The following is a 25,238-nucleotide window of genomic DNA, read 5'->3' as shown; positions in this document are numbered from 1 at the left end:
CTTTCCTGCGTTGATGAAACGGATTCTAGGCATATATCTGTGAGCATATGTGTTTAATCACTCTGAAAATAACATTTTAAAATCAGAAACTTAATAAAGAAATAGATTCCGTGTGCATTTTCGTGATAAATTTAATTCACGAAGAAGCAAATTATCCTCATATAAACATGGGGTACAAAATTCTCTCGAGAGGAATATAGATGCATATATTGTATATATTAACATACATATAATTAATATGTATTTGTTTCCAGGGGAGGCAAGTGGAAATATACATAACACACAATGACCAGGCAAAAATCACACCACAATAGCGCACAGAGTGTGACCAGAGTAAAGAATGCAAGTCCCTGCAAAACTCCCACGCTGCAATATTGTTTGGGAAATATAGGAGAATGGTTAATAGCTAAAATCAAAATGCAATTAGTTTGATTATTTACATGTCAAGGGTCGTGCAGCAAAATGGCTCTTTTTTTCCTTCTTCTTCTTAATGCAAAGCCAGCCTTCTGAGCTCCTGGCAAAGGCAGGCAGACTAATAATATTTTTAAGATAGTTTGTACATTTTCTACAATTTGTAGTTTCGAAAGGTTTGTTTCAGCGGGAAAAAATAATTAGGGGAAGAGAAGAGTGGAAAACGGGAGGCTATAAGAAGAAAACCTGTCTTTGTTCCCTCTGGTTATTTTCTAATAATTATTCTGACCATTGTGACAAAGTAGCAGTTAAAGATAGATTAGTGTAAATAGCGTCGCATTTCACTTGCAAACCTTGCAACTTTCTGGCCCAAGTCTTGCCATGGTGTTTGTTTCTCCCCTTCACCTCAAACAGAAACTCATTGAGATTTCAGATCTTTGAACTTTGGACAGATCAAACTGCCAGCGCTCACCTTTGTCTCCAGTCATTAGGATTTAAGGCATATGTAGCCTCATGGCAAAACCCATTTGTCTCTACAAGGGAAAAAAGATGCGATGTCCTCACTTTCCCCTCACCCTAAAACTCCTGCATTTAGTTGAATTCATAGAAAGGATCATTTTCTGGAATGGCGCCTCTGCTGCGGTAGCATTGCTTGAATGGGCTTTGCTCAGGCGAGTTACTTGAGGGGAAGTTCGTAGTTATTTTGATATTAGTATTGTACAATCGGTAACCTAATTTTTCCTATGAAAAATTCCTACACCTGCTCGTTATTCCAAGGGTGAACTATCAGCAGACATGGTATTATTATTATTATTATTATTATTATTATTATTATTATTATTATTATTATTATTATTATTATTATTATTCCAGCCAGCAGGCGGAACACGCGCTGAACCGGAGCGTTGCTGAGTTCCCCTCTGCCCTGCGCTCGCCCAGGCTGTGCCCCCGCAGCAGGGGAAGCTCTGCAGCGGCGCGGAGGCGACGGGAGCGGGCGGGACGGGGCCCCGGTGTGCGCGGGGTGCGGACGCCACTGACCTCCCTGCCCGTCCGGGTCTTCGCCCTGGTCTCGGTAGCCAAAGCCTTCCCCAGCGGACGGCGTTGCCCTCTTTTGGTTCAGCCTAGCTCAGGGTTTGGGACCCCCGCCTGCCTTCACTGAGTCGCCCGAGGGAATAGAGGGGATCGGGGGTCTCCGGGTAGGCATGTTTTTGGGGACCGCATTTTTGCCTCAGAAATCGGGCCCGTTCACACGCCACTTGGCAGTGAAAGAGTGTCGAGTTCGCCGCTGTCCGGTAGAAAAGCCACCTCCATGATCTGGAGGGGGGCATCCCCTTCGCGGTCGGGTCGCCCCTTGGCCAGGAGCGGTCAGGGGGATGTGCCCTGTGCCCTCGGGGCTGGCACCCGCTCCGGTGAAGGGAGGGCTCCGGGTGCTGCCGCTGAGAGAGGGACCCGTGTCACTCCGCTCCCCGCCAGGCTATCAGAGCACGGAGGTGCAGGCTGCTCCCGGGGACTCTCTCTTCACTCCGAGCCTGCCGGGCACCGAGGCGCAGGGCGGCCTGCCCCGGGGCTGGGATCTGGCCCTCTCCAGCAGCCACGTCTATAGCAAACACCGCCTTTGTGCCCGGTACCTCTAAGTGCTCCCTAATCATCTACGTTTGCCATCTACTGCGCAATAGCTGAAATATATTTCCCCCTTTATTCCTTCTATTTCCCGAGCCTGCCCGGCGGGTTGCTAACACACATTTCCTCCGCTTATGACCGACAGAGAATGTAAACATGCTGGTAACTAGGAGGTGGGCCTCATTCTGCAAACCGGGATCTCTCCATAGTGACTCTCAGTAATGACCTCTTTAGCATAATAAAGCCCGGGGGGCGGGGAATCTTTGAACTGCGGGGCAGGAGATTGGAATAAGAGCATGTCTGAACTTATTCAAATGTATGCAACAAGTTTTCTAGTTCTAAGGTTATCGGATGTGAACAACAGACGTTTTACCTCTTGTTTTTCCTTGCCTGGTTGCTTTATCTAAGGAAATACTTTACCAACTTCAGGTATGTCATTAACTTATATGAAATAGAAAGGAAATAAGTGACAAAACCAAGTTCCGAATCCACATTTAGTCCGGAAAAACCCAAAACCACTCCCCCCCTCAATCCCCCCGCAAACTAATAATACAGATTCTTGTTTAGAGAGGGGTGATCCTCTCCAAACACATGGCAGCAGACCTAACATCACGGCCACCAGGAGCCCTGGCAGAACAAAACGGCGAGCAGAGGTGACCCAGCACATCTCACAGAGGGCCCCCTTTTCTCCCTCAGCAGAGCCCGTAGTCGGTGCATACCGCTTGCCCGTCTCGGCCCCGTGGACACGAGCAAGCCAAGAGCCAGGGAGAATACCTTCGGGTCTCCCTTAAAAACACTCCCATCGCGGCATCGGTGTCCAGAGGACGGGAAAAAAAAGGAGCCGCTGGACGGCGCCGAGCAGAGCTCTCCCCACCCCACCCCCCGGGCAATTGTTCCCTTGAGCCCCTATTAATGCGGGACATATGTTATCCACAGGCAGTAGGCAGCGGGAAGACTTCGCCATCTAACTTGTTGCTCAACTTACGAGGCGGTTCTCATCTTCTCATCAAAAGCCGCCGGTCTTTCTTCTGCCGTATGGACAAAAATGTGAACAACAATGCCCGCCTCCCTTCACTTCAAAAGCTGCCAGCGCAGAGGCTACCCAGAGAATTTTCTCTCTGCCTTTCATTCCCGGTTTGAAAAAAGGCACTACAGGGCCAAGGCGCTCCTAATACTCTTTGATGGGGATTGAATTCATTATCTCCAATAACACAATTGTGCTTGGCCAACGAAAAGAGCAAAGTAATACTCATCTAGAATTAGAGAGCAGGGCTCAGAAGAAAGGGAGCGGGAGGGTGGTGAGGGGGTGCATTTCAAAGGAAAGGGGGGGGGGAGGAGTGTAATGAGAAAACACCTATATCACAAATCGGCTTGAAAGGAGGGGGTCCCCCGAAGTTTAAATTGCAGAAGTGTATTAAGTGGCGGATTGTACGGCTCCAGGCATGTTGGTGGTCTGACTGCGCATTCCTCCTCCGCCGACCAAGCTGGCAGCAGGAGGTTCTTGAGGTTCTTGACATTTCCCTCCAGGGACGGCCCCGGTCCCGGGGGGTTCCGCCGCTCCTCTCCCTCCGCGGCGCAGCCCAGCCCCGTGCCAACTGGGCCACGGGCGGGGGTCCGGGCTCGGACTTTGCCCGGGCGCAGCGCGGTGCCCGCCACCCCTCGCTGCTCGCACTGACTGCGGGGACGCAGCGGCGGTGGGAGCTCCGCGGGCACAGAGCAGCCAAGCAGGCAAACAGGGCTCTGCTCCGGCGTTCCCCGCCTCCTCCAGGGACCGCAGGGATACCTAGGAGCCTGTCCCGGGGGTCGGCGTGGGGTGTCTCAGAGCCATGACACCCCGACACCGTCTGGGGCAACGGGAATGCAACAAACCAAGGGCGCAGGGCGGAGGGCGCAGGCCGGGCTACCGCTGGCCCAGCGGAGGAGGGAAAGTGATGGAGGAATGAATGAATGACGGAGCGGATGAATGAATGAATGAATGAATGAACGAATGAAGCGAATGAATGAATAACGCATACACAAATAAATAAATAATAGAGCACAAAAATCAACCGATTGGAAAACCGCTGTGTTAATATGAGAGATTAAAATATTTGCCTGTTTGGCTTCCAGCGTAAATGTTTTCTATCGGGTGTTATCCAAACAGGGTAATTTTCAAGGCCAAGCATAATACAGCAATGAGAGGCTAAAGTCATTGCACGTACGGGGCGGGTGCACTACACGCGTATCAAGGGGGCACAAGGAGCGGCGGCGAGATGGGCTGGAGATGCAAACCCCCGTGTCTGGCGCGTTTCTGCGCACCGACAAACACTCATCCATCCTACCACCGAACCCGCTTGTGTTTCCAAACTTCCCAGCGCCAACTGCAGGAGCCCCATAAGAGCTTATGCAAGTGCAGAAGTGGGAGCCGCCAGAACCCCCAGAGACGCTTTTCCGAGGCAATGCCCTCTAGGCGTTGGCAGCCACACGGAAAGGGCTCAGTAAATCGCATCGGTCACCCAGAAACTTCCTGCCTTCTCTGCAGGCTCAGAGAGACGCCACATTTCCCAAAAGTCAAATTGCGCCCTGGGGAACACGAGTTTTTTCCAGCCCACCCGAAACCGGGAGCTTAGGACCTTAAGCTGGCCAGCCGAGTGCTTCTCTCTGGCAATAGGGAATCTCATCACCTTCGTTAGCAGGTTTGCCCCAGAAGGGACACACTGGCCAAACGAGGGGACAGGAGGAGAGAGATGACCTCTTCCAGCCCCCGTGGGGGTTTCATCATGTGCAATAATGCTGACCCTGTCACCTTTCCTCTTACAGGACAAAGCTGACCTTCACAGGACTGATTTCAGTGGATCCACACTCATCTTTTTAAACACTCCCTAGGCAGGGGGTAGATTTTTTCTTTTTTCTTTTCCTAATGAGTGTGACTGAGATTACATGGACCTCAGCAAAGTCCGAGGTTCAAGGATTTAGAATATTTCCCACTTTGTAAAGTATCACAGAGGTGGGTGGTTGGGTTTTGGGTTTTTGTTTTTTTTTTTTAGTTTTTTTGGGGGTTTTGCTTGGTTTGGGGTGGTTTTTTTTTGTGTTTTTTTTTTTTTTGTTTTAATTTGAGGGGAAGGGGCTCCTTATTTTTTTAAAAAATTTGAAGAGATTTAGAATAAAGAGTTTGCTCCCAGGGAAAGTGGTATTAAAACAACTGTGCTTTCTGCAAAAGTAGGAGCAGACTTCACATTATTTCTGCTGGGGTCTGTTTAGACCAAGCATACACGTTAACTGGCTAACTAAGCATTTTACAGTTTGTAATTTACCTCTCCACACATAATGACTTCTCCAAAGTGTACATTAAATGACCGTATAGTTCATGTCCAAGAATTACTCTTTACAAGTCTGCTTACCTTAATGATCAATGTGCCATTTATACTTTTACACAATAGACTTTAATTGTTACAAGGCTGTCCTTTGGTCCATGTGAAATAATTTGTTTTGTGCCATAGCACAAACAGGGGATTAGGAGTTCAGGTAAGGAATAAGCAGCAGCAACAACTTAATTCCTAGGCAACAAAGATCCTGCTTTCACACCAGATTTCTTTCTAGTAAAAAGCAGAACACTGCACCATCTCCAGCTCCCTGGACCACTCAACCGTTAGTAGCCTGCATTTCTTTCTGGTTAAATCTCTCCAGGGCTTCATGTACTTCACCCCTTCCAGAGCAAAAAGTTGCATGAAATGCTATGCAGTGCTAAGTAAAAATAAACACTAGAGATTTGCCAAATTAAACAGAATTCCATTTTTAAAAAAAATCATGATTTTACAGCGAGAGGTCAAAGGCAGCTCTGCAGATCTAATTTTTAGTATTCTGTTTTTCCATTGAGATTGGTACAAAGGTTACTGTATTTTAAACTATCACTTCCATTTGGAATCACAGCTGACTTTTACCCCTCCTGCAATTACCAGCATATTCCAAATTCAGGTAGAAACTGTAAAAACCTGACAGGTTTAGGAAAAAGACCCCCTTTATTTCCCACTGTCTGGGCACTGGCAGATCATTGTGGTGGCTCAACCCTCACCCCTCACCTCTGCCAAGCAGTGGGTGGCTCGGGACACACACACCTGAGTTTCCTTGGGTGTTTCAGCAGAATGAACAACCTGTGTACACATGGCAGGCAAAGCCACTCAGAACATTCCATCTTTGAAAATGAACTCAACAACAAATGGATCCTGAGCTTCAAGACTTTTGTGATGGCTTTAGCCTGTCACAAAACTGGCCCAGGCATTACCAGTGATGGATGAAATGGGGCTGGGGGCCTGGGGGTGCGTGTGTCCCATGGGCTCCCACCATCCCCTTGGGTGTGGGACACCATGGGGAGAGACATAGGCAGTCTTAGCCTGGCTCCTTCCAATGTCCTCCTATGCTCAGGTGTCCACGCTCATCCCCTCACCTCTCCAGGCTGCTGGTGCTCTTTGACAACAGAGAAAGTGGGAATGACTTGCTCAGACCACAATCTCCTCAAAAATTAAATGAGGGACATACAAGTTGATGCAGTAAACATCTTTTGTGTGCCCATATAAGCGAAAACCACTAGGTCAAACCCACTCAAGATCCAGGATGGATAGGTGAGACAACCAAGAGGTACATAACAATGCTCTGCTGAATGATTGAAATATCCAAATGCTTCTTCTTTCCTCGACACAGTCCTTAAAACAAAGCCATCTGAGATCACCCTCTCAATACCAATAATTGAGGAAAAGAGGTGTTTAAGATTGCTGAAGGATGGCTGGGAGGCCGCTGGGATGTAGGTGGTTTCTTCTCTTCCATTATCAGCAGCATAGCTCAGTAGTTTTCCTTCTGTTGCTTCCAGGAATCAGGGGGAGACCAACCTTCTGATGAGTTTATTCCCCACTGGGAAAGTCTCACACACCAGCACACACACACAAACAAGCACAAACACACACACACAGAGAACTGGGCTCAGAGCTTCCCCAGGGGAGGGCTGCACTGAGAGATCACCGGCTTAATGCAGGCTCCTGAGGAGACAAGTGCCTGGGCCTCTGCCTTGCTCAAGCCAAACGAAGGCTGGAAATACCTTAGTGCAGAAGCAAGAGGTCTACAGAGCTACTTCCAGCCTTTGGTCATCAGCTCTGTATCAGGGACTGTTGTTTCACTCTGTTACAGAGAAGGTTACAATCTATGGGTTACTGGAATGTAATAAGTAAATAAGACCTAATTAAATAATAGCTGTTCTAAGTGCCTCAAGGAGATACAGAGCGCTTTAAGGATGGAACTTCCACATATTCTCAGATAATAGGGTTATCTGCACAGTAGTTCCCAGGTTTTTGACAGATGCATATTCAACTGAGAAGCTGGAACATTGCAGTCTACTGTGCTGGCTTAAAGGTTTGCCAACTCCCTAAAGTTTCTGGTAATAAGAAAGACTTTAATATATATTAATATGTTTTCTAAATATATTAGAATAATTATATAAATATAAATATAAATATAAATATAAATATAAATATAAATATAAATATAAATATAAATATAAATATAAATATAAATATAAATATAAATATAAATATAAATATGTTCTCATTGTATATATTGCCTTCATACTAGAAATGCTGGAATAGAATAAAAGCAATGGTATATATTAATCACATAAGCTATGCGTGGAGAGGAGTAATACCTTTTTAAGAAGGAGAGAGGTCACTGTACTTAACCAGGTGAATCGTTTGTGACTGGGAAATCCAAGAACAAATAACCAAAATATATGTATTTTGGATTTAATAATTCTTAGCAGCCAGATCCTCCAGACTGCAACAAATACACAGCACACGTTGATGAGGTGAAGTATGACAGTGCTGTTCCCATGCCAGTAACATTAGTAAGGAAAAAAATTAAGAAGAGGGAAAACCACAAAAAAAAATTTAAAAAAAAAGAGGAAAAAAAATTTCTCAATTTTTCCCTCGAAGTATCAATAACGCCTTTCAATATTGAGCTGCAAACCACAGCTAAACCCCTATGAAAATCGTCAATACACAGACACACGAGGACACAGAGCTCTTTAATTTCCTGAAGACAGGCTAGAGCTCTCCTCAGCTGCAAGGACCTGTGCTCTATAGGCTTTGCGGTTTGGCACAAGTTCAGCCTGAGCCAGAATGAGGGAGAGGGACACTTAGAAAATTAAAGATCTACGTAGGGAGAAAAAAAAAAAGTTTTTTCAATATAACACCGCTTTAATTACAAATTTATTGCTCGGCTTACAAAACACGGGGGCGCCTCGAAACGCTCAGAGGAGGAATTAACGCCGGGGCGGACCAGACCTTTGCCATCGCGGCGGGCACCGGGCCCCGCTGCCCGGCGCCCTCCCTCCCCTCTGCGCCTCGCCGGTGTCCGAGCGGCTGCCGCGGCCCCTCCCGGGGCGGGGCGGCTCCCGGGCGGCCGCTGCGGCCTCGCCGCCGGCCCCGGCGCCCCGGGCGGAGCGCGCTGGGCGGGGGACCCCGCACGCCGCCCAAGGGGATTTCCCCCTCCCCGCCCCGGGCGTGTGGGGCTTCCGACGGAGGCGGGGGATTACCGGCCCCGGGACGGGGGCGCTGCAGCCGGGACTGCGGGCAGGGCCAGCGGCGGGCCGAGGAGCGATCCCCGGCACGGCGGGGCTGCTCCCCTCCAGCCCTCCCGCTGCAGAGTGCGGGGATTCGGCATAGGTGTCGGCCCGTGGCTGTGTGGGGAGCCACACGCACACGGCTCTTACAAACACGGGTTCAGCGCCCCCGCCCCGCCAGATCCGGCTGTTGAGCCGGCTCCGGCCCAGAGCTGCAGGCAGCGCTCGGTCAGTGAATCCCTCACGGCGGGCAGCGCCTGGAGCGCGTCCGCACGCCGGGGGATTTACTCTTCCTCTTCCTCCTCCTCCTCTTCCCGCTGCCAGCCGAGCCCCGGAGCGAGCTGGAGGCACCCGCAGCAGCCCCGGGCGCGGAGCCGCCTCCCCCTGGGGCCGCGCTCCCCCCGCGGGGCTGCAGCAGCCGTCACTGCCCCTGGGACCGCCTGCGCTCCCAGCCACCGCTGAGGCGCCGGGGACGCAGCTCCCTGGCGGGTGGGTATCCACTAAAACTGCCTACCTGCCCGGAGGGTTATTTGTTTATTTTTTAACTGTTCTTCTGATCTGTGGTTTTCTCAAAATAAATGGAAGACTGCCCCCTCCCCCAGTACCCTTTATCTAAGTCGGACTTAAATATATGCCAATGGCCCCTGTTATAATCATGAAATCAAGCCACCTCCATGCCAACGGGTTTGTCGTGTGTGTGAAAATGCCAGTCCCGTCGAGGGTGGATGTGAAATCTGATCTTGCTTCAGTCTCAACTGAAAGAAATGATTCATGCTTGACCGTGTCTCCTTGATATTTCTTATTTTGACTTTTCCTGCTTCCTCTGTCCTGTCTCCTGGTTGACACTCTTTCCAAGGGGTCCTTCAAACACTCGAGGATTGCAATAACAGTGCTATAGTCAAATATTTCCTTGAAGGGTTTTATTACTGGGCTATCTAGAACAAAAACAAAAGGCATTTTTTCAAAACACCTCTTTAAAAGAAAAGCAGACAGCAGTTGTTAAAATAAGGGAGGTTACATGGCAAGCCACTGGTGCATTTAACAGTGTCCTCTCCTTCTGAGCTGCACAGTATTTGGTCTTTATTTCAAGAAGCCATTGTGAATGCCTGATTCCTGCCTTCAGTTTTAAGGAGTTTGCTCCCTAGGTGATGGACACTATTCTGCTAGCAGGGGTGGCACTGGACATTGTCCTCAGCCAGATGTCTGCCACATCTGCAGGCAGGTGGAGGGAGGCAGCACTTAGCACAAAGCGTTGTGAGTGTGGGGAATTCAGGCTCAAAGACCCTGAACAACCGGGGAGGTGGCCTGTGACTGTAGAGAATGACAGAAGCAGGGATGAGAATGATGAGCAGAGCAATGAGGGCTTGGAAGAAAGACTGAGGACATGGAAGGAAGGAATATAAAGCAGACTGTAAGCAGGGAAAAGTGGACCATGTGGTCACAAGTCAGGAGAACGGAGGGTGCCAGGAAAGGCATGATGACTGCAGAGAGCAGATGGCTGATAGGGGTTAGGGGACAACATGAGGGTGGACCACACCTGGAGCAGCTGTCTGCCTTTTCTAGGAAGTAAAAAATAATAGGAAAGCAATCTACTGGCTGTTGCCCCCAGTGCAGACAACAGGAGACATACAGTGGAAGTCCGCCTCTGAACAGCAAACAAGGAAGCTTGCTTTTTTTATGTGTGTGTTTAAGGCTGAATTTGACCTCGAGCTGATGTCATGCAAATCAAGCACTGTCTGCTTCCCTCTAAAAGGCAAAAGAAGTCCAAGGAATCAGCTTGAAATGAAGAGTTACTTATGTTTAAACATCTCCTGGTTTGGGGAGTGCAGAGAGGCTGAGTCAGGGGCTTCAGAAGCTGCTGTCACCTTTGACAGGGGTCAGAAATAGCCACTGCTGTTTATTTGCAATTTGCAATACACACTAGGCCCTTTATAAACCTGAGGAAGGACAGTCCCTGCTGCTGCACTGTGCAGTCTAAGGATTTGCAAAATGGGATCACTAGTGTTTCTTGGTATTATAATGTCACAGTGTCTCCAGGTTGGTTTCAAAGCATGTAAGAGCATGTGGAGAGCACTACTGCAAAAGTTACAAAGCTATAGGCAATAGAGACTCAGGTTAGATAAGGGGCTGGCTGGGTGGAGCTGGTGAACAATGCACGAAAGTGCTTTTCTTTCACTGATCTTGGTTCAAATTAAGGTTAAATTCCAAGGGGAGTGTATTTTTTTTTTCCCTCTCTCAATCTCTCTCTCTCTCTCTCTCCAGGAAGAGGTTTTAAAGGCCATCATTTTCAGTTAAAAAAAAAAATCACAAAGAAAGATACATGTTAATACAAATGTAGCATTCCACAGAGGGGAGCCAAGAGCTGCGGGTGTCGCACCCACAGCTTTTATTCAGCCAAAGCGAGTTCAGCAGTTTCAGCACCTGGCAGGAGCAGGATTGATCCTGCTGTCAAGAAATGGCTAGGGTAAAAGCAAGACCACTTACATGCCACAGAGTCTATACAGAAAAATGCTGATATACAGGAGTGGGAAAAGGGATTATGGAAATAATACACAGAATTCAAGTAATTTTTACTGAAACGACATACTTAATTTGTGTGGCTCAGAAATCATTACCTTTACCCTTGTAAAAAAGGTATATTAAACATCTAATCTATGAAAGTATGTAACAGAAGGAACTAGAATATGAATTTTTCTATTAAATCTATGAAGCCTGGTGCTGTAACTAAAGGAAAATGCAACAGGGCTTCCAGGTAGCTACTCTTAGACCTGCTTTTTTTGGAGTGGGGGGAGAAAAGTAAAAAGAAAAAAAAAAGCTGGATCAGCTTCTTCACAAAGCAAACTTCACAGAATTTATTTTGCAATCTGTCCATCATTACTTTTCTGTTTTAGAGCTGGTGTTTCAGTGCTCTGTAAGACAGTACAACAGATTCTGTGTCCTCCCAAAATTTGAAAGCAGAAAGTGGTCTCTCCTGCAATAAGAGCTCCCCAAAGTGCTGGGGCAAAGGTGGCACACATTTAATGCTGGCTTTTCTTTGGTATGACAAGAGCTCTTGAAAATCAATGGGGAAATCTGTGGTCTTGATCCTGTGAGATAGTACAAGTTTGCTGTAGGGGAGTTCCTGGCTCTCAAAGGAGTACACAGAACCTCCTCCCACAGCCTGCTCCCTAAGCAGAGAGAAGCAGTCAGTTCTACCATGCTCACGGGCATTTGTCCTCCCTGTGGCTGCTCTCGTCTTTAAAGGTAAATGAGACATCAAAAAATGTTATATGCCAGCACAAACGACCATTTCCCTCTCAGCTGTATGATCTATGTGCCTCATACACTGTACACAACACAAAACCACAAAATACAAGCCTTTGTTTTATGAACTTTGTCTCTTATCCCCTACCAAAATAAAATATTTTGGCCTACCAGAACAATGAGTGCCTAATATTAACCCTCAGTAGCTCCTCATTACCATTAAAAGGCTGCAGCAGGGACTTGAGAATGATTGCTTCACATGTCTTATGGCTGTGCAGCCCAAGGTAGCTGTGCTGGTTGTATTTTAAGCAGTATGTTAACATTCTTAGGAATACTTTGGTCAGAAACCAGAGCTATTCCCTGTCAGTCCACCTAAACAACATTTAAGTGTTGCAGAGCACAAAACATTGCTTAATTGAACAGTAGTAGCTTAGAGTCCATCAGTGCCATAGCTGATCATCAAATGCAGCTGATGATCAAATTATTGATGGACTCCAAAGCTAAGTTACCAGCTGGATACTTTTCCAGCCATGAGGGCAGAGACTGCTGTCAGGTAGAACAAAAGTCAAGTGAATTCAGGGTTCAGCCTCACAGATGAGAAGTGTCTGCTAGGGAAGGTGGATACTCAGTGCTAGTATTCAGCTCTGCAGATTTTTTGTTCCTGTGATATCCTTCCCCACATCTTTGAGTCCTATTTTTGACCTCCTCCTTCTTAACCAGCATCAGAGCAGTGTTTCTCACCCCCTTTTCATGAAGAGTGTAGTATAACTTTTCCTTCTCAGCAGCTGTCATCCCTTCCTGCCAGCCCTAACTGCCTCTTGGCATTGCTCCCTCCCTGTCGTACTCATGCCAAGAACAGCCTCACCCCCACTCTGGGAGCACAGCTATATTCCAGCCCATCACATCTGCCCCCCAAATCACTTCTTTCCATTGACATTCCACTAACCTCTACCCAGCCACTATTCTTACCATCCTTTGACATAGCTCAAATTACAGTATAATTAAAATCACCATGGAACACAACTAAACCAACAAGATTAACTACACAAGAACTTTGGGATTTTTTTTTTTTTTCAGCAGCCTTACAAGACATCTACCTGGCTTCAGCAACTCTGACTTTCAGATGGTTGTGACAAGGATATATTTCTTTCCCTATTGGGCAAGATTTATGGTCTAGCAACAAAAATCCAGGATGTAGGCATCAGTATTAATGAAGCAGAGTTCACTGCAATCAGCTTCCTAAATCTATTTTACTACCTTTTTTTCCTTTTTTTTGTATTACTCTTTTATTACTGTTTTCTGCCTCAGATAGTTTTCTCTCTAGTCTCTTCCACATCCAGAAATTCTTAGAGAGGAATGGGAATAAACACTCTGAAGGGCTGTCTAGGGCAGGGAGCACAAGGTGCTGGGGTGATGCTGTGCCTTAGAGAACGAGCCCACTCCTTGAAGTCAGGAATGCACACAAAAATCAGCTCTATATAGACCATATTTGAATGCAGGAAAAGGGTGTTGTGTACAAGGGAAGCATCTGCATGTCCAAGAATTAGAAATGCCTTACTGTCTGAGCAATAAGTAGTATCAGAAACTCATCCTGTTCAGTTTATCCAAAAGAAGATTAATGGTAATCTGTTCATGGTCTCCAGATACCAAAATGGGAAGGATTTGGGGAAGTAAATTGCTCTTTGAGTTCTCAGGAAAAGGAAGCATAATGGGAGCCATAGGTCTGAAGCTGAAAGAAGACATACTAGAAAAAAAGTTCAACAGATCATCTGTGGAGTCCTTCATCATGGATCTGTAATTCCCCACACATTTGTAGTTCCTGAAGGCCTGGGACTTTAGGTGTTACAAACCAAGGAGTGCTGGAATTGATGTAGTTGTGGTTGTTATCCTGCTTTCCTAGGGCAAGTGCAGCAGGAAAGCAAGAGTAAGTAAAAAATGAGGAGCCTGCCATCTGCTTTTTTGTATGTTGATTTCTATAGTGCTTCTCACATTTATGATGTGTAATAGCTTTTCAAGCTTTTAAAAACTTTTTCTTTGGGGTTGAAATACGCTACATGCACATATTATAATCACCATAAATTGACATGGCAGCTAGCTAGATACCTGTGCTGTATATCAATCATTTAGGTAAAAGAGTAACTGAATAGGAACTAAAGACATAACTTACAGGTTTTGCAAGCAGGGGGTGGGGCAGAAGGAGGGAACAGGACATGCCTATGACAGGTGGTGGTATATCTCCTACACATCCTGGGTCAAGAGGGTAATATGTGGTTCAGCCTGCCAGACCTCAGCTTGCTTTACCACTAGTGGAAGCAATAGTCATAGCACCTAGTCAGACACCTGCAGCAGGTGGTTTTGGAAGAGCTCTAAGAGGATAAAATGTCAATAGCACTGAAAAAACCCAGACTTTTAATGAGATAGTAGGTAGCAGGTCACTCAAGAGTTGGCTCTACAGGAAATGAGGCTGTGTAAGGGTGAAGTTCTGGAGAAAGCACCTCGTAACATGCAAAGCTGGTCATTTGCAGACCAGATTTCAATGGCGGAAAATTACAAGGATAATGCCATTACTGGAAAACAGGGTAAATTGTTACAACAGGCAGTTGTGGATTTGCTATGTAGGACTATTGAGAAAAGTCTTGTGGGATTTAAAAAAAACACCCACTGATGAAATGCATTTTCTTTAGGCACAAGTAGTTCAGATTTATAAGAGTCTTACTCTAGTGGATGTTAGAGCTTTGAAGAAATAAAATTATCCTCAGCAGACAGGTAAAATGTGGAGAAAGCCTGGCATTTAACTGCTTGAAAAGCAATTGAGCTGAGTTTCTGCATTATGTGATCAAAGAAGAGCAAAACCTTCCTGACCTTGATTCCAGTATGTGCTGTGGTGGTTGTTGCTGTACTCAAAGGTTTGGTGCTGCAGCTGTGCAGATATGAGCAGTCTCTCTCACTGACCACACATTTCCCTGGGCACTGGCAGCACAGCCCTTAGCCAAGCCTTTGCTTAACACATTGCAGGGTGAGTTTGTGCATCTTTGTCCTTGCTTCTCCTGCACTTCAGGCTCTCAGGAGGGGAGTAAACTGCAGTCCCAAAATACTACAAACAGGTGCAGTTAGTCCCAAATGCAGTGCTTTTGGGACAGAGGGTGGGAGTAAGCCCTGTTCTGTGCAAAAGGCCAGGCAGACAGACATCTCTGAAGAGCAAATTCTTGGGGCAAATTTTACTCAGGATGCATCTATAGTAAGGTTTTCTTTATATTCAGGGTGTATTTTAAAAGCCACTCTCCCATCTGGCTTCACTTTCTGTGCTTTGATTCATGTCCCAGAGCAGTCTCAATGCACTCAGGATCCCACAGAAATGACACAAAACTGAGAGACGTGATTCTACTGCCTCCCACCAGGCAGCCCAACCCGGGATTTCTGTGGACCCAGCTCCAAAGGTACAGCAGTTGGCTGTGGGGGCTACATGCCATCTTCCAGCTCTAGGGGTCTGCTTCTCCTGCACTGCCTGACCTGGTAATCCAGACTTAGTCTCAGCTCTTCCAGCAGAAGTGCAGCTGCCAGCAGAGCACAGCCCTGGTTCACGCATCTGTGATAGGTTTCTCACTCTAGCAAGCATGTACAGAAACACCGAAAGTGGTCCAACAAGCAGATTCTGTGAATGACTTAGGCTGAGACTTGATTGCCCGTGTAAATCAGCGATGACATTGGGCACAGTCAGGCCTTGGTTGTTGGCAAGCCTGGGTATGGTATTAAAGACTGGCTTCCAGTTCTCTGTGGAAATGCAGGCCAGTGGTTCCCTGTCTGCTGGGACCACACAGCCAGACAGAATCTCAAGACCCTACAAAGTTTTGCAAAGCACAGTCACCTTTACCTTTCCTCCCTCCCTTTCTGTCCTGACCTCTCTTTCCCTTTGCCCACTTGACCGGCACGTACAGCACCACCCCTCTTGGCCACAGCTGGGCTGATCAATACTTATCTGGCTGCCTTTCATGGGGACCTGTTGAATTAGGGAAAAACATTAGTACAGGAGATGTCTGGGCCCAAGCAGTGAGATGGTCTAAAGGCCCAAGTGAGGATGTCTGTCTTGGCAGTGCGTGTATGTGCACCAGGCAAGGAATCCTGGACCTGTGGGGAAGGGGGAATGTGGGTTGTCTAGCCTGCAGAAGAGACACCACTGCCTTCATTGTGCTGCTGCTGCAGCCCAATTACTGCACACAACACAGCTGTCCCCACAGGATGATATCCCTTGTGGGAACAGTCTGGCCCTAAGACCACACTAACCTTTCTGAGCTCCACTCTTCATGACAGATCCCCCAGAAATCCATTCATTTTCACTTGTATCTACAGATGCCCTGAAACTCCGCAGGTTCCTCTTTGTCTCCAACGGAGCCACACTCCCTTCTGCACAGCTGAACATTGCTGCAATTCACAAGAGCAAAAACTCAAAGGGAATTAGGATGGTACAATTCAGTTTTGTTGACTCTCCAGTATAGCCTATGGAAGAGGTACACAGTTCCAGAGATTTTTCCAGATTTTTGGCACAGCAGCCAAATATTAGCTCCCAAAGCAGTCCAGCAGGGATACTATTTGTGTTAAGGACTACAAGATTCCAAAATTGGTTGCCAATATGACTTTATAGCTTGTCTTAAAGCAACTACTGAATAAATAAATGGCACCAAATGACAACTCTGCTATAGACAGGGCCCTTGCTTTTATTCATACAGTGGAAACTGATTATCTTGGACAGCTGAGAATGAATCCCTGAGAGCTGTAAACTAGCAAGGGCTAGATCTTCCAGACATTCCTAGTGGTCATCAGCCTGGTCCACTGAAAAGGCTGCAGCCCCTCAAGCTGTTTTTCACTGCCTTCCTACAGAGAGCTGCCCCACCTCTGGCCAGTCATGTAGCCAAAGGCTCATTTGGGCACTTCTGCCAACTTAGGGACAAAATACTATTAAATTTTCTTTTAAATGTGTTCTGAGATTTACTGATGAAAATTGTAGAAGGGTTCAGATCCTACTAAATATAACTCAATATTTAGTATTTAAATACAACTTTTTAGTGTCCTGTTTATATTGAGTAAACCTTAGCAATAGGACAACAGAAGTAGAGGGGACACTGGCGATTTTCATACTGATTATCTACTGACCAAAACAGGTAAGTGTTAATTAGAAATGTTTTATTTGAAATTTAGAACCAAAGTAGCTTGTTCTATCAAACACAAATTTAGTGAAAAAATGAAAAAACCCCAAATTTCAAATAAGTTCCTAGCCTTTTGCTGACATACCAATTTTACCCTATTGAGACATCTACTTTCAAATATTAAACAGCTGTGTCTTGCTTTGATTTCTGTGAAGTTTTAAAACTCCATATGTAAGCATAGCAAAGTATTTCTGTCACTCATTTTAACAAATTTTTCTCCTCTTCTATGTCTGAAGCAGGGAAAACTTCCACAAATGCATATTTGGACTTCACCCAATTCTTTTTGGTGTTCTGCTCAAAATTTAATTATTATCTTGTACTTCAAACACTAGAAGATTTTTAGGGTGAGGGAAAATGCTCTCTGTCTAAAGTAGAAGACACAAAGCCTTATTAATTTTATATACCCTATTAAAGTACCAAATGGGATGATTTTAGTGCTATGAGCATGTATTGATGAAGACTACTTGTTATTTTATTTCTAATGAAGAAATGAATAAACTTTTGGATTTTACTGAGACATATCTGAAATCTTGATTCTAAAGAGTACATCTAAATTGATAGCTACATCCACTTAGACATACATCCACTCCAGTAGCCTCATTTCTCATAGATTGATTTTTGAGATGTTCATCTCCTTGATCACAAAACCTGTGAAATAGGGGCACCACATCAGTGAGCCAAATAATCATGAACAAAGTCCTGTGGCTTCAGACAATAGAGTACTACCAAAGTAGCTTTTCATTTTTGCATCTTAATGTTTTGACTTTTCTTATAGGTTTGTTACTGAAATCAGTTCTGTTAATACTTATTAATGAACAAATAAAACTGTTTCCATCCTTTGAATTCTTTGGGAAACCAATATATTTTTAAAGAGAATATGTAGCGTGCATATTCATGTGAGAGTATCAATCATCACAAATTTATGTCATGTATCCTGCAAGGGCAATCCTAACCTTTTCCTTTCATGGCCACTGGGAACCAGTTGTGACCAATTCTATTGGTTCTATTTCTGTTTTACCATATGGAAATGGATCTGCATCTATCATGTTCAGAAGCTGTTCAAACCACGGTGAACTTCTGTCAACGTGGCACTGCGTGGACTTTTGGCCCAAGGTCACCATGAGGGAACTGCCCAACTGCCCCTGATGAGAGCTTCTCAGAAAGGAGAGTGACCCTCTGCAGCTGGCAACTGCCTGGGCAGCACGCCAGAGCAGACACAGCTGTAACACTGTGCTCAGCACTCCTGAACAGGGACTGGCAGGTTTTGAACAAAATATGGTGATTTCAATGAATCAATTCTCAACATTTTACATTTCAGTACAAGTTTCAGGTTAAAACTTCCAGGAAAATAAAAGTGGTGTTCTTTTGGAGGCTGTTTTTTTTTGGGGTTTTGTGTTTTTTGTTTTTTTGGTTTTCTTTTGTGGTTTTTTTGGTTTTTTTTTTTTTTTTTTGCTTCATTTTGACTTTTTTCAATTGGACTAAACATTGCCCTTGCTCCTCCTTTCCGACAAAGGAAGGAAAAGAAAACCAATTCCAAGTAAAAAACTGCTTTTCCTTTTCCTCAAGCTGTTCTATTTCATAGCTTTTCAGTCTATTTTCTTTATTGCCTGGCTTTGCACTCACCAGCAAAGTCAGTACTTACTCATCACAGTACATAATAGGACTAAAAGAAAAGCACTGCAGGATTTGGTTCCACTATTACTGTGCTCCATTAATTTTACAATGAAGTCTTGGCTACCAACATAAAATTCTAAATGCTGAAAACACTTCTGGCTTTGTATTTCTGACATTTAGTTGAATAGAGTTACCAGGTACATGTTACCTTAAAATTTATTTTTAATGACAATATTTTATAATTAACAATAAAAAACACATTCTGTACCCAACTTCTTTTGTAGACTATTTTAATAAAAGGATTATAAAATACAAAAGAGAGAGAGACAGGTAACCTGAGATGCAATTTTGGAATGCAAACTTTTAGTTCAAATGTGCAAGCTCAAACTTAACAAATGTTTAAAATATTTGAGTTTGTCAAATGGTGCCAAAATAAACCATGTCTTTTCTAAAGACTACATATTTAGCTAGGCACTGGCAATGTAAATCTTTCAACCATTTCAAGTATTTGTTTAAAAGCCTCCCAGAACGCGTGGGCTCCCAACAAAACTGAAGAATGAAATGTTTAGAACACTGAAGCTCAACAGCTGACTTATAATCGACCTAATATGAGAACACCACTTTGTCTTTTTGAACTTGTGAATACATTTTATTTACCAATGCATGAGAAGAACAAACAGAGAAAGTCCAGTTGTGCAGACCTGATGTGAAATGTTACAGCGATAAGAGTCAGCCCATGAAAGGCTGCGATCGCAGCAAGGGAAACTGCCCAGCACTGATTTCATGTGATTCTTGCATGGGAGCAAATCTTCAGCAGCAGAAGTTAAGAAGAAGAAAACTCAACAAAACCAACAGGCTTATTCTAATTGAAAGAAATGAAGGCACAGAGAAATCCTGACATTTGGATGGTAAATTCATTTGTGTACATGGATTAAAGATGTTACAATACCTGGTAAGACTATATATGAAATCAGTTTTGTAAAATGTTCCTGATTTGGAATAAACAAATAAATAAACATGCATATGACAACATACTGACATCAACAAACCATTTCAATACGATAGCTTCTTTATAAAAACAGTTTTAATATTCCTTAACATTAATGATTAACTAATGAATTTTACTTTGCCATTAATGCATTTAAAGAGGAACAAAACAGAATTCAGCTATAGGACTCCACTAACAAGACTGAGCTGGCTTTAAACTTTTCAGTATCAGCAGTTTTCTCAACACAAGTGCAGAAAGCCATGTCACCAGTTTTCAGCTGTGGGCTGCATGAAAAATAGTACTAAAAGACTAAAGGTCCACAGTTCTTTTCTGTTAAAGTTGATTTGTCACAATATTGTTAATTAGTGAGGGCTTAGGGAAGGCTTACTAGGAATATAATTACAGTGCTGAAAAGCATTAATAATGCTCTTATCCCGAGCCAACATGATGCTATTTACATATTTTACCCTGCCATATACCAGAAATGGCTCCCAATGCATAACGTGCTGCAGGATCATCAAGAGAAAGACACAAAATCTCACAGGGGAAGAACATTTCTGAATATCTCTGTTCTATTCAAGACAGCGGGGACCCTAATTTGACCAGTAATTACAGCTGTCCCTGTAAGATGCACCTATGGTGAGCCACCTTTTATCATGAACTGTTTTTCCATCAGGAGGGAAATGAATTGCTACTCCTGGTATATAATTGGATGCAATCTCATCTTTCTCACATATATTAGGACAGAAGTGACAATTGCATTTGTCTGCTGTATGGGAGCAGGCTTCATTTCACTTTCAGAGCTCTGCACAGGCATCAATCAGTTCTCAATGAATAAAGCATATGATAAGCCCATTAACCCATGTTGTCATTATCACCTCTTTCTAGTGACCAGAGCAGATTTCCTGCCCTCATTACACTGAGAGGCTAAAGTTAGGCTGGGCTCAACAGGACCAGAAGTTCTGCTGAGGGCACTAAAGGCTGGGCCTCCCCTACTAGACCTATGTGATTTATGCTGTTCACTTCAGCAGGTGAAGAAGTGAAAGTGTTTTGACATTAACCACATAGATACTTTTGCAAACACCCTGGAGGAGCCCAGGAACCTCTTCAGGGACTGCATACCTTTAATGACAGTCACTAAGGAATTTGCCAAAGACCACACACCAGGTTGTTAGCAAGGAAGAGGGAGAACTCAACTGGTTTTGAATCTTTCTACTCTCAACATAGCAAATTTCCCATGGTCCTTTCCAAAGAATAAAAATATTTCCAGCTGAATTTTAAAAATCAACACATCTGATTTAATTACAAATAAAATACATTTATCCACATCTGTAATTTATGACAAAACACCCTAACCTAAATTATCACTGAATTCCAGGCTGCTTGGTGCAAGACAAAAGACAGAGTCAGGAACTATTTTTTCACCTTGGGTATAATGTGTCGAAAGGAAAATTATGGAGCATAACTATAACTTAATTTTACCGAATCAAGTATTACCTGCAATCAGATGTATCTGACATCAAGCCTGCTAGATGGCTTTTGCATGGCCCATCCTACTTTCCCAAACAAAGCCAATGGACACAAGAGGCTGGAGGTCATACAGTCTGGCTGTAGGAAGCCTGCATTCACAAGATTATTCACTTGGACACAGAAAAACTTGGGGAAAGGTGAGGAGCTTTTGACACTCCAAGGGGAAGGAGGAACTCAGCACATTCATGCGTGGAGCACTAGCCCTGATTTAGTAAACTTGCATTTTCAAAGTAGCAAACAACTTCCTCATAAAAGCTGCCAAGCAGTAACTAATACTTTTACACTGAGAAATAAGTACTTCAAAGTGAAATTAAAACAATGTTTAAGAAAAAATATTTCATTCTCACAGTGAAGGAAAAGATACCTTATTGCCTTACACGGATCTTTGTCCCAGAGGCCATGTTTAACTTAACTAAGAAATCACCTTGAAGAGGGGGCTAATTTGAAGATGGCAGTATTTCATATCACCATATTCAGCTTGGAGATGCTGCTGATACTTTGCTACTTGAGTATTAAAGAGGAGCTGTGAGAAGAGATGGAATAAGAGCTCATGGTCAGTAGGGAATGCTAAATCAACAGGTGACATTCAGTACCCATATATCCTGGGTTATTCAGAAAACAGTTCTGTCTTCATACAGGCTACAATGAACTCTGAACATTACAACTGAGGAAGGAGATCTAGAGTAGTCATTTTGCTACAGAAATATTAATACCAATAAATAATCTGTCACAAATGACAAGTCCAATGCTAAAAATGGTTACAAACAGCAGAGATAAAACAGACAATATCATTGTGACAACCATTAAAGTCACATTTTGCCTATATCTTGAACACTAGGCACAAAACACATTGCATCTTGGTAAAAACACTGCAGAGCTGGAAAAAAAAAACAGATTAGTATGACAAGGCCAATTAAAAACACGGGACAGATCCTTTAAATGAGACTAGGGATTCTCTCTGGAAAAGAGAGAGTGGGGGAAATGACACCAAATATGTAAAATCACATGGGACATGGAAATATGAACAGGGAATGGTTCCTCACCATTTCTCACGTACAAAAACTAGCTGATAGCAAATGAATAGAGCTGGTTCATAAGAGAAAAGGAAGTATTTTTTCACTCAATGCATCATTAACTACATAAGACCTTGTGAAAGGAACAAGTAGATACAAACAATTTTAATGGATTAAAAAACAGGTCATGAAAAAATGCTGCTAAATACAAAGACAACATCTCTGGTTTAGAAAGCCTTTAACTAACAAACTGCTGGGACACCAGTTGGGAGAGTGGCCACTAGAGCTGGCCTGACTTTTTACCCTCTCCTAGGCATCTTCTATTTGTTATTGCCAAAGGTAGTCCTTGGGCTTTGGTCTAGCACGGCATGGTAGTCTTTACATTTTTGTCTTTATTTCTTTCTCACTACCTCCTTACAGCAGAAGTGGTTCAATAGCACTGACTGCTCAGGAGATCTTGTCATCCACTTTGTGCACAAAGCTCAGTGAGGACAGTAGGACAAAGAGCTGTTGAGTCACCCAAAGAGCCGAACAGCAGCACACGGGAGACGGTGAAGGGGCTGGAATCTGGGGGGTGGCAATCCTCTGGTTTGGAAGCATTAAAATTTCTTCCCACTGAATAGGTGTGGGGGAGAGGCTCCAGACTCACTGGCTATCTTAGGATTGACCAAAGGTCAAAAAGGAGCACTTCAGAAGTTTCTAGAAGTGACTTGGGTAAACGTGGCTTGGAGGGATGCTACTTATCTCCCTGCAAGAGGTTAGGTTTGGTCAACTGAAACTAGGAGGGGCTTAAGTCTGCAGCTGAAGAAGGTTTAAGTGTTTGAAAGAAAAAAACAGACATTAAAATGTTTCTCTCTACACCTACACCTAAAATTAAAATTTCATTTTCTCCAGATAGACTGCACCATCACAACATCTGAACAAGCAAGCATTAAGAAGTAAAACCATGTTAACAACATTAAACACAAAGCAAAGCAGAACAAGTGTAAGCCTCAGGAGCTACATCCACCTTGCCTGAGTTGGCTGCCCCTGAGGAGACAGTAAAGCCCAGCTGGCTGCTGAGATTCTTTATTGAATTGGGGTTCTCAGAGATTACAGCTGCTTTCTTGAGCAGGATTATATGAGTATGGGCTTGACTGTTCATACCGGGAGATGGTGGGATCACAAACATAACTCTAAGTTCAACTGTAATGTATCTTAGAGTCTATAATGTCTGTGTACCCCAAAGTTTCCTCCTCAGCCCTCAGTTTCTCCCCTCCCTGTATGATTCTGTGCTTCAGCCTTTTAGTCCTAGGGCACTTCATGTGTACAAAAAGCTGAGGATTGGCAGTTTAGCCTCAAACCCAACCCAGATGGTACTCCTGCACTGCAGGGCAATCAGAATCTTGTAGGAATGGGACGAGAAGAGGCAAACACTGAAAAGGTGACTCTTTAATTTATAAGGTGTTTTCTGAAATCTGAGAGCTTTTCCCTCATTTAAAAGGACAGAGGAGTGACTAAAAACAATACAGGAAACTTTTTCCACTGTCTGAGATACTGTACAACGTCACAAGGCTTTCATGTTGCAATTTTTTAAGCTGTACTTCCAGTGAAACCTAAATGTAAATTTCTTTTTAATGTACACTGAAAATGCCATGTACTAGCAGAAGCTATTCAACTGTTGTATAAAGGTATGCATTTATCCTGTCCTTTGATGTAGCCACAGTTACTACCTGCAATTCAATGGGCTATGAGTAAGGAGGAAAAAATATCCACTATACCAGCCAGAGATATTTCTTGAATGTCAACCTACTTTATCAATTAATACATTTAACATACAAATACTGGACTATTTGCAGCCTCACAAATAAAATAAGGGATTTAAATCTTGAAACTGCTTTGCAGCATTTTGAACCTGAAGCCTGCAGTATCTAAAAATTCTATGCCTTACAGCAGACTATAGTCTAACATGGAGAGGACAGACTGTTAAAATAAGCATCTACATAATTTTTTCACAATACAGTGTGCCACAATGCATTTGGTTAAAAACAAACACATGTTTGCAGTGAAACATTTTAACAAATCACAGAACTCAGCAGCAAAGTAGTTAAACATTTATGATTTGATTTTATCTCAGCTTGGAATGTCGCTGGAGTGTCCCACTTCTAACAACTGTTTGCTAAGTTAAGGCTTCAGTGTTTACACAGTGCTGAATGAAGCAGCCTGGTCACCAGATGTGAAAGCTTCCTTAGACTACAGCTTTCAATCAGATCACGGTCCTAATGGTCCCTGCTCCAACCTTCTTCCTCAGGACGTCCACCAGCCTTTCCAACCTGAGAGGGGGCAGGGGAGAGGGAGAGGAGAGAAAAAAAAGGAAGCTAATGTTAGGAATGTTCTGGCTGAAAGAGACAGTGTTTGCACTGAACCAAGCTGTCCTGGTGGTGGTCACGCTCAGAAACAAAGCACTACTGTAAAAGACAGACATTAAGGGAAAATGCAGACAACTTGCGAAAAACTTTTTAACCTACAACCCAACCCATCTGCAGCCAGTGATATATATCAACTCACTTTTCCTTTGTAGTGCATGGAGTATCTGAGGTCCCTGTATGGCATTAACACAAAACCCTGTGCAGCAATCCTGTGATACAATATACACTTTGGTGTAAGCAGGACAATTAATTTTTATACTTTAAAAAATATGAGCTGTCCATGGCTCTTGTTAAATGTAGCACTTAAGTATTGTTTCCCCTTAAATAATATCTTGCCTATTATCCAACAGATACTTTTACTGTCCAGTTTATAAATTTATGTCTAAAAGCCAATGTGTTTTATGTAAAAAATTTTTCAAAACACTCAACAAGCCAAGTTTCTAAGGATGTGGATGATGATATTTTGAAGGTGGCCTGTGTGGTTCTTGTGTCAATACTACTACAGAAAAATTAACAGTCTAAGCTGCCCAGTCCTCTTACATTTAAGGCACAGGCACTATAAACATGTTCAATCTCACTGGCTTAATTTGATCTTTCTTTTGTTAAAGTATGTAGACAAATGCAAAG

General features: G+C 43.9%; 1 protein-coding gene across 1 annotated transcript in view; it reads right to left on the bottom strand.

Moving 5' to 3' along the window:
• Positions 1-19,572: 19,572 nt before the first annotated feature.
• Positions 19,573-25,238, bottom strand: part of MIPOL1 (mirror-image polydactyly 1) — a 157,722-nt gene continuing 152,056 nt past the window's right edge. The window contains exon 14 of the mRNA XM_066552365.1: positions 19,573-24,515. Within this exon, the coding sequence (XP_066408462.1) occupies positions 24,449-24,515 (67 nt within the window). The 3' untranslated portion in view covers positions 19,573-24,448. The remainder of the gene's footprint in view (positions 24,516-25,238) is intronic.

This window comes from Molothrus aeneus, chromosome 6 (assembly GCF_037042795.1).
Source record: "Molothrus aeneus isolate 106 chromosome 6, BPBGC_Maene_1.0, whole genome shotgun sequence".
NCBI lineage: Eukaryota > Metazoa > Chordata > Aves > Passeriformes > Icteridae > Molothrus > Molothrus aeneus.
The sequence above is the reverse complement of the archived record's forward strand: the minus strand, read 5'-3'. Positions and strand labels throughout refer to the sequence as shown.